The sequence below is a fragment of the Drosophila serrata genome, unplaced genomic scaffold, assembly GCF_035046125.1.
Source record: "Drosophila serrata isolate PLE 108 unplaced genomic scaffold, ASM3504612v1 contig_293, whole genome shotgun sequence".
Taxonomy (NCBI): domain Eukaryota; kingdom Metazoa; phylum Arthropoda; class Insecta; order Diptera; family Drosophilidae; genus Drosophila; species Drosophila serrata.
The window spans coordinates 696,841-705,828 of NW_028257191.1; the positions used below are offsets into that span (position 1 = coordinate 696,841).

Here is an 8,988-nt window from a genome sequence, read left to right on the forward strand (position 1 = left end):
TTTCCCTGTTTTATTGACTAACTCGATTGCAACATATTTATCCAACCTTTCTCAACATGTTGCTTTAAGCGCTCCCTCTCAATCCGGGTTTTTGTTACTTCTGGCGTTTCTCAAGGGAGCCTCCTTCTGTTCGGCCTCTTTATCAACGACTTGCCTGAAGTGGTTCTACACTCAAATGTGATGATGTACGCAGATGACGTCAAACTATATTTGCCATTGCTCGGGGGGTTTTTGCCTTTGTTAAGCGATAGTCAAAGGAGTTTGATGATCCTTATACATCAAAGCTTCTTAATAATCAAGACCTTATTGAATCTTTTCAGAAACAATTCTGTTTGTTTGCTCTACGTGGATTATGCTGGGACCCACATCGTCATCCTAAAGGATCATCGAACCTGCCACGGCGTTATTTTTATTTTTAAGTTTATTAACGGTCAAATTTGCTGCTTACCTAGTAAGCAAATTACGACTCGCTGTCCCTGTAAGGCCTTCTCGTTATTTTCGTCCAATAGCCCTTAACGTGTGTAAGACGAACGTTGACGAGCATGATCCTTTCCGTGTTCTATTTCTGTTACATGTTAAATTGTCCATCGAGTTTAACGTACAAAATTTGTTTAATCACCTATCCTTGTCTCTGCCCACCTGATGTGAGTCGGAGCACATCGTTAAAAAACACTCCCTTTTGTTGTGCAGAGGTAAGGGTATAATTTAAGAATCGCAGTCATTGCTATTTATTTTTATAAATATGTTGCATGTTAAGTTAGGATGGGCTAGAGGACTATCGATGTATCGATAGGGATAGGTAGGCCCAGGGGGGGGGGGGGGTGTGCGTGGTGGGAACTTTTTTTTAAATACGGGATGGAAAACTTGACTGCGGTGAAGCTGTGTGGAAGACGTTTCCCCATAGCCGCCTTACCGTTGCGCCGTAGCTGGAGCCGCCGCCCAGAGCCACGTAGCGCCGCCAGAGCCGTAGCCCAGAGCCGCCTGAGCCGGAGCCGCCGCCCAGAGCCACAGAGCGCAGCCTTGCCGCCGCCAGAGCCGCCGTCTAACCGTAGCCCAAAGCCGTATTCAGAGCAGAGCGCCGCCAGCTCCGACGCCCGAAGTAGCCAGTGGCTAGTCCGTTCTGGCTAAATGGCGAACACAGGGGTGTTGGCCATATATATATTTTTTTGTTTTGCTTCGGCAATACGCCGCTGCTTTCCAGGCCGCCTACCCCATTGATGCTTTGTAGAAAAATTGAATAAGTTAAGTGTATTTTATTTAGTCTTAGTGTCGATTTCCTTGTCCTCCGCTTGGCCGTATCCTAGGTCCGGAATTTGTGCAACACAAGCGCAGTGATCGAAGGAGAACGGAGCAGAAGCCCGGTCGTTGTCCTTACCTTTTTTTGCAAACACCCGAACCCTTCTAATTTCTCTTCGAGCTCCAGCAGGGATTGGTGGCCCGATTGTGGCCAAATTTTTGAGGCGCTTTTGAGTCCCCAAAAGAGGCAGCCTTGGCGCGAGCGCATCCCTGGCTGAGGTCACGCTCTCGCCGGGAGTGAGGTGACGCCTGATACATATCACTCACCTGCCGTGTTAGATATAAGAGCTACAATTTTCTTGAATAGCGATTAAATAAAGAAATGAGCCTGGAATAGAGTGCTTTACCTGGGGGATATGAGCCGGTCGCCAGACCGCCTGGCATAGGCTCCGGCCCACCAGAGATGGGTGATGCCCCTAAATGACCAGGAGGCATCACAGGATGGGTCCATCGCAAACGGTCTCAGGCAGGCGTTAATGCGTTCAAAACTTTATATTAAGAATTTAATCGGCATAGGAACAGATAACGCAAGTGTGATGTTTAGGAGAAAGACCAGCGTTTACACACAATTAAAGAAGGATGCACCATCTCTTATCCTAATCAAATGTGTTTGTCATTCGGTGTAATTGGTAATAATTACGTTTTCTTTTAATTCAAGTGGCCCGTATGACACCAGGCACGTGACTGTTTGGGTTAGGTGTTAGTAGGCGCGATGGAAAATATAGGACAGAATACGAGGAAATGGACTAAAGGCGTGCTGCCAGGTTGCTTGCTTGCATGTTTACTTAGTGTGTTAGTATTAAGGATTTTAATTTGGGAAGGGTATCTTACGTCAGAGATTAGTGTGTACAAATCATTATAATTTGCACATAACACTCTAAAAGGTTCATGCAGTTCAAAGGAGGTTCTACAGTGACGCAACGCTAATGGGATATAGGATCTAGTAGTTCTACATGGTACGTGGAAATTAAGCTGACTCAACAAGTCAGTCAGGAGTCTACTAGAGTAGGAAAGTAATCTTTGGTTTGCATCCCAATTTAAACCGCGTAGAGCGAAAAATAAAAAGTTCTCTTGAACCGACTCGATGCGTTTACTATGGACGCCGTACTGTGGGCTCCAACCGCAGCATCCATATTCTAGGATAGGACGAACTAAGGAAGTATATAAGGATTTAGTAACATAGGGGTCATTGAATTCCATCGACCATCGTTTAATCCAAGCACACCCCTAGCTCTATTCACCATAGAAGAAATATGATCAATAAAGTCAAGTTTTGGGTCCAAGCGGACGCCAAAATAATCCACAGAATTAATACTTTCCAAAGAGCAGCAGTGTAAGTAGCAAGCTTAGGAACGACACGAGAGAATTTCATTAGCTTGCATTTCGAGCCATTTAAGTTTAATAAGTTTACACGGAACCAAGTTTGAAAATTATTAAGATCTGTTTGTAAATCCGACTGGCAGGCAACGTCGTTGTATTGCACGCAAAGCTTGACGTCATCCGCATACATAAGCACTGTGGAGTTTGTCAAGACTTTGGGCAGGTCATTTATAAATAATATAAACAATAAGGGCCCCAAATAGCTTTCCTGCGGGACGCCAGATATCTGGTTGATTATGTACACATCTGCAGCTAGCTTTAAATTTTTATGTACTTTAAGATATTGACAAATACACTGAATAAAAAATGAATCGGGCATCTTAGGGGATCACAGTTAATTTTATTTAAAAAAAAAAACGAATTTGGGTACTTTTCGCAAATTTCTGATGTTATCATTTTTTTAATTTTGTCCTAGGGGTGCAACTACTGTACAGATGGTACCTTCGAACATTGAATAAATTATTCTATAAGAGGACCTTTTACAGGTCATTCAGATAACTTGAGATCCAATTAAGAAGATCACTTGGAAAACCTATTAAATCGAGTTTTCTTACGAGGAGAGAATGGTTAACAGAGTTAAATGCTTTACTTAAATCAGTATAGATTACATCTGTCTGAAAATTACTATGGAAGCCCGTTATTATATATGAAGAGGGCGCCTAAAGATTTGTTGTTGTTGATCTTCGCTTAATAAAACCATGTTGACATGGAGAAATAACTGATCTACAAAGGTGCTGTAAGTGAGGGGTGATAATGTTTTCAAAAAGTTTAGGGATGGCCGACCACTTAGAGATTCCTCTATAATTGCTGGCATCCAATTTGCTACCTTTTTTGTGGAGAGGAATAATAAACGATTCCTTCCAAATAATGGGAAGGTGGGAGGTTAATAAGGATAAGGTAAAAATATCAGAAGGATCGGCACAATACCTGAGCACAAGTGAGGAGTAATTATGTTTTCGAAAACTTAGAGATTCCTCTATAATTGCTGGCATCCACTTTGCTACCTTTTTTGCGGAGAGGAATAATAAACGGTTCTTCCAAATAAAGGAAAAGTGGGACAAGGATAAGGTAAAAAATTTCGGAAGGGGATAGCACAGGGCGTCGACACAATACCAATGCACACAGCCAAAAATTCCGTCGGGACCTGGCGAATAAACTGACTTGACACGATGAAGATCTAAAAGAAGAGAGCTTTCGTTTAGGCTAGGAGAGAAAATTAAATTTGATTTGGGTATGTCGTAGGAATAAGCCTGGTGTAAATACGAAGAGCTTGAATAGGTTGTTTGAAAAAACTGCGAAATTTGCCTGATCATTATTTGCGGTAGTACAGTCGAATCCCGATAATTCGTACCCCGCTAAATCGAAAATCGCGATAATTCGTAAAAAATTCTGTCCCCTTGAAAAAAACTCGTTAATTCGTAAAAATTCCATACATTTTGGTCCCCTCGTTAATTCGTAGTATTTGGCGCAACGCAAAGAATACTGAACCTCTTATAAATCGTAATGCGATGCGAAATTTTTTGTAGTTAAAGCACCGTTAGATTTTGCAGACAGCTACGGCGCCTTTATGTCGCTATGCATTATGAATTTTGTGTTTCTCTCGCTGTTTTCGTTCAGTTTGCTGATTTTTTTCGGAGAGTAGCATCGGTCTGTGAAAATGTCTCTAAAACGTACGCATAAGACGTTATCAATCGCGGAAAAACAAAACATTATTTCAGCGATTGATAATGGAACAAAAAAAATGGAGGTGGCAAAACAATTTTATGTCGCTCCATCAACATTAACATCAATTCTTAAAAAAAAATTTATAATGCAAGCATCCTCTAGAAGTAAACTAAAACGACAGAAACATGCTGATTACCCGAATGTAGAAAAGTCTCTACTTTTGTGGCTTACACAATGCCGTCAAAGTAATGTTCCCATTGGTGGCGAGTTATTGAAAGAAAAAGCCTTGTTTTTTGCCAAAGCTATGAACATAATGGATTTTAAGGCAAGCAGTGGTTGGCTGGATCGTTTTAAACACCGACACAATATCGCATTTAAAAAAATGTGCGGCGAAAGTTCTTCTGTTGATGATGACGTATGTTCTGAATGGAAAGAAAAGTTAAGTGATCTGATAAAAGATTACGAAGATAAGGACATTTTTAATGCAGATGAAACTGGGTTATTCTACAAATGCTTACCAGATCGAACCTATTGTTTTAAAAATGAAAAATGTCATGGGGGTAAGCACAGTAAAGAAAGAGTGACCCTATTATTTGTAGTTAACATGGATGGCACCGAAAAACTTAAGCCCCTACTTATCGGCAAGTCAGCAAAACCAAGGTGCTTTAAGAACATTTGCAGCATTCCAGTGCATTATCGATACAACAAAAAGGCTTGGATGACTACAACCATATTTAATGAATGGCTTCAAATATTAAATGACACCATGGCAGTTAACAATCGGAAGATATTGTTATTCATAGACAATTGTACGGCGCATAATGGCTACCCTCACCTTAGCCACATAAAAATTGAATTTTTGAGAAATGGTAATTAATCTGGTGAATAGTATTGACGAAAAAACCAAGTTTAATTGCACAATTTTAACGGCTGTACAGATTGCTTATAAAGCTTGGAAGAATATTAGCATAACGTGCATTCAAAACTGCTTCCGTGCTTGTGGTTTCAGTAAAATAAATAACTATAATTTAATAAAAGACAGTCAAATAAACATTCATTATCTTTGGGCTACTATTTGTAATAGCTCTGAAAATACGGGATCTTTCGAGGATTACATTAATGTTGACAATGACGTTGCTGTATCCGGAATGCTGACAGATGACGACATTTTGGAAGAAGTTTTGCCCAAGAATTTCGAAAGTGACGAGGATGATGATTCCGAAAGAGAAGAAATTTTAACGAATTTGCAAGCTAGAGCATTAATTCCTAAATTAAAAAATTATTTTTCGACCCATGATGTGCCAAATACTGTCTTTGACAACTTGATAAATTTAGAAAATGAAATGGAAAAAATAAAAGAAAGAAACACCAAGCAATCAAAAATAACAAATTATTTTAAAGCTTGAATTTTTGTTTTTTATAATTTAATGTTTCTCCTGAACTGTTTAATATTTTGTTAATGTTTAATTTTTCTTTAAATTAAAAAATGTAAAAATTAATGTACATATTTATATTATTATTATAATTTTATGTTATTGTTTAATTTTCCTTTAATTTAAAATAACGTACAAATGAATGTACATATTTATATTGTTATTATAATTTTATGTTATTGTTTAATTTTCCTTTAATTAAAAATAACGTATAAATGAATACTTATAATGTTTATTTAATATTAATAAAGTTAAAAACCTATGTAAACATAATGTGAAATTTAAAAACCCCGTTTATTCGACTCTTTCATTTTTGAGCCCCGTTAAATAAAAATCTCGATAAATCGAATTCACGTCTAATTCGTAAAAAAAGTGATCCCCTTGCCATTACGAATTATCGGGACTCGACTGTATTTTCAAATGAAAGCGAGGAAGGATTTGTTTTAGGCTTACGCTTAGTGTTAACGAAATTATAAAACTGTTTTGGGTCCTGCGAGAACTGGGCCCTTCAACGAGTTAAATAGTTTTTATAACACTGCGCGTTCAGCACGGTAAAGTTTGACCGAGCTGATAAATAAGATGAAAGGGCAGATTGAGAACCGGTGTATTTAAATTTAGCATACAGTCTAGATTTTTTATTTTTAAGTCGGCTCAACTCGTTAGTAAACCACGGCGGTTTATTCGAGCTTGGCGGATAATATAACGGAACACATTCAGTAAAAAATGAATTCATGGCACTGTAGAAAATATCCACGGCAACTGCCATGTCAGTGCACATGTATAGATCGGACCAATTGAACTCGTTTATAAAATTATTCAGCCGTTCAAAGTCCGTTTTGCGAAAACATAGGACTTCATTGGCTGGACGGTCAGAAATATTCTGTACGTCACACCCGATACAAGGGCCACGTCGAAAGTGGGATGATAGGATCTTCGGACTGCTAACTCTCGCAGGATCAAAACAAAGATCGAGCAAGCGCTGTAAGAAATTTTGCACATGGTTGACTTGAGCCAGCGAAACGTCGAACAAGCCAGCGATACAGTCATGTTGTGTTGAAGTTAGGAGAATATTGGTGGAATTATTTGAGCACCCAATAGCACCGGGGACCTACTGGTCTCTATTCAAAAGTCTACTGGAAACCACATGAATAGCGGAAAAGTGGTTCCAATAAATATTAAGTACCGACTATGGAGGTATATAGGAACAGCTCATAAAAATGGAGCTACCATTGATAGATAGTGTAGCAGGCCAGTTAAGATAAGTATGCTCTGGCCACTCTAATTGAGATGTTACGCTCTCTCGAGAGAGAGCATGAGAGAGCGACTGGCTGAAAATGGGGGTTGATTGAGTGGTTGCTGAGAGCGGCAGATCACTTGGTGAGAAGATCGGAACGAGAGTAGACGTGTAAAGACAAAAAGTGTAAAGACAAGAGTGAAGAAAAGATAAGACCAAGTATAAAAGTTTTAGATTAAATAATAAAGAAACATTAGTAAGAGAAGAAACGAATTAGAAGTGTTTAGAACTAAAAGGCGGCTACAAACTTCAGAAGTGGGATACCAACGCGAAATTTTTCTCATCAAACTAAAATAAAATATGGACTTAAACATAGCGGATATAACGGTTGTGCAACTGAAGCGGTGGTTGGAGCTTTTAAACTTGCCCACGAAGGGCACAAAAGTGGAGCTGTTCGCAAGGCTAGCCAAGGTCCCGATTGAAATTCGAGGAGAGAAATTCCGGAAGAGTTTGTGGAAATGGAACCGCTAGGTAACACGGACGTGGAAAGCGACGGAGAGCTGGAAATCGCCAAAGAAACTCTGGGAGACTTGCGCGAGGAAATTGCCAAAGCGAGAAAAATTCTGGCAAATTTGAATCGTCAGATCGGCGCCAATGTCGGCAGTCAGAGCAACGAAGACGGCGGGAATGGAAGAGACGAAAATGCTCGAATTCGGCATGGTTCCGAGAAAGCAGGACAGCTAGGCGTTGAAGTTGGCGACAGTGGCGAGCGTCGAAACAACGACGCCAACAACAACAATTCCGAGAACTTTGAACAGCTACCTACCAGAAGTTTTCAGAACATGCAACGAGGCGGCGGCAGAGGAGACGGCAGAGGCGACGGCAGAGGCGACGTACAGCGAGATGGCGAAATAGCAACAGACAGTTTCGCAACACCGGGTTTTAACATGGCCAGAGAAATGCTAATGGACTTCGGCAGCAAGGTGTGTGTGCGATCGTGGATTGACCAGTGGGACAGTATTTCGGCCCTTCATAGGCTAACAGACATGCAGCGGCGAATTTTGTTGATCAGCAAGCTCAAGGGAGATTCCCTGCAATGGCTGCATGCTGAGGCCGGACGGTTGGCGAAGCCGATGAACGAGCTCATTGAGGAATTAAAGCTAGCTTTTGGGAGCATTGAGTCAAAAGCGGCATTAAGGCGCAAGTTTGAGGCACGCGTCTGGTCGCCAGATGAACAATTTGCGATGTACTTCGAGGAGAAGTGCAGATTGGCTCGGGATGTAGCGATGGAAGAGGATGAGCTGGTGGATGGGCTCGTAGAGGGCATTCCATTACCAAGTCTTCGGATGCAGGCTAAAATGCAATGTTTCGATGCCCCAAGGAAAATGTTGCGAGCGTTTGCGGACATCAAGCTGCCAGCAAGGGCATCAATTAAGGCAAAGGCGTCGGCGGCAAAGGCGGTTTCGACGAACAACGAAGCTCGATGCTTCAATTGCAATGGCAAGGGGCACTGAAAGTGGGAGTGCACCAAGCCAAAGCGAGAGCCTGGTTCGTGTTATGGCTGTGGCGCAAAGGATCACCGAATTGCTGTATGTCCCCAGAATAAGAAGAAGGTGGAAAACAATTATGTAAGAGAATTTAAAATTTTTTGTGGGGAAAATACTAACCAGCCGATTATTACAGAGTGCCAAATAGATTCGGGAAGCCCAGTTTCATTCATAAAACGTTCTTGTATACCGAGAAACATTAAGTTGGAACCTCTAAGAAAAAGTTATTTTGGACTAAACAAAAGCTTATTGAAAAGCTATGGAAAAATATCATGCTTTGTATTAAAAAATGAAATAAAGATTTGGTTTAAATTAATTGTTGTGGCTAGCGAATCTATGCTCTGTAATATTGTGCTGGGGAAAGATTTTATGAAAGCTTGTAAATTAGAAATTAATTTAGAGACCTTAAAAATGATTACAATCGAGGAATGTA

General features: G+C 40.5%; 1 protein-coding gene across 1 annotated transcript; it reads left to right on the forward strand.

Moving 5' to 3' along the window:
• The first annotated feature begins 7,526 nt into the window (after positions 1 to 7,526).
• Positions 7,527 to 8,629, forward strand: LOC147643079 (uncharacterized). The gene has a single exon (XM_086836872.1). The coding sequence runs from the start codon at positions 7,527 to 7,529 to the stop codon at positions 8,520 to 8,522; it is 996 nt and encodes a 331-aa protein (XP_086692998.1). The 3' UTR covers positions 8,523 to 8,629.
• Positions 8,630 to 8,988: the final 359 nt, after the last annotated feature.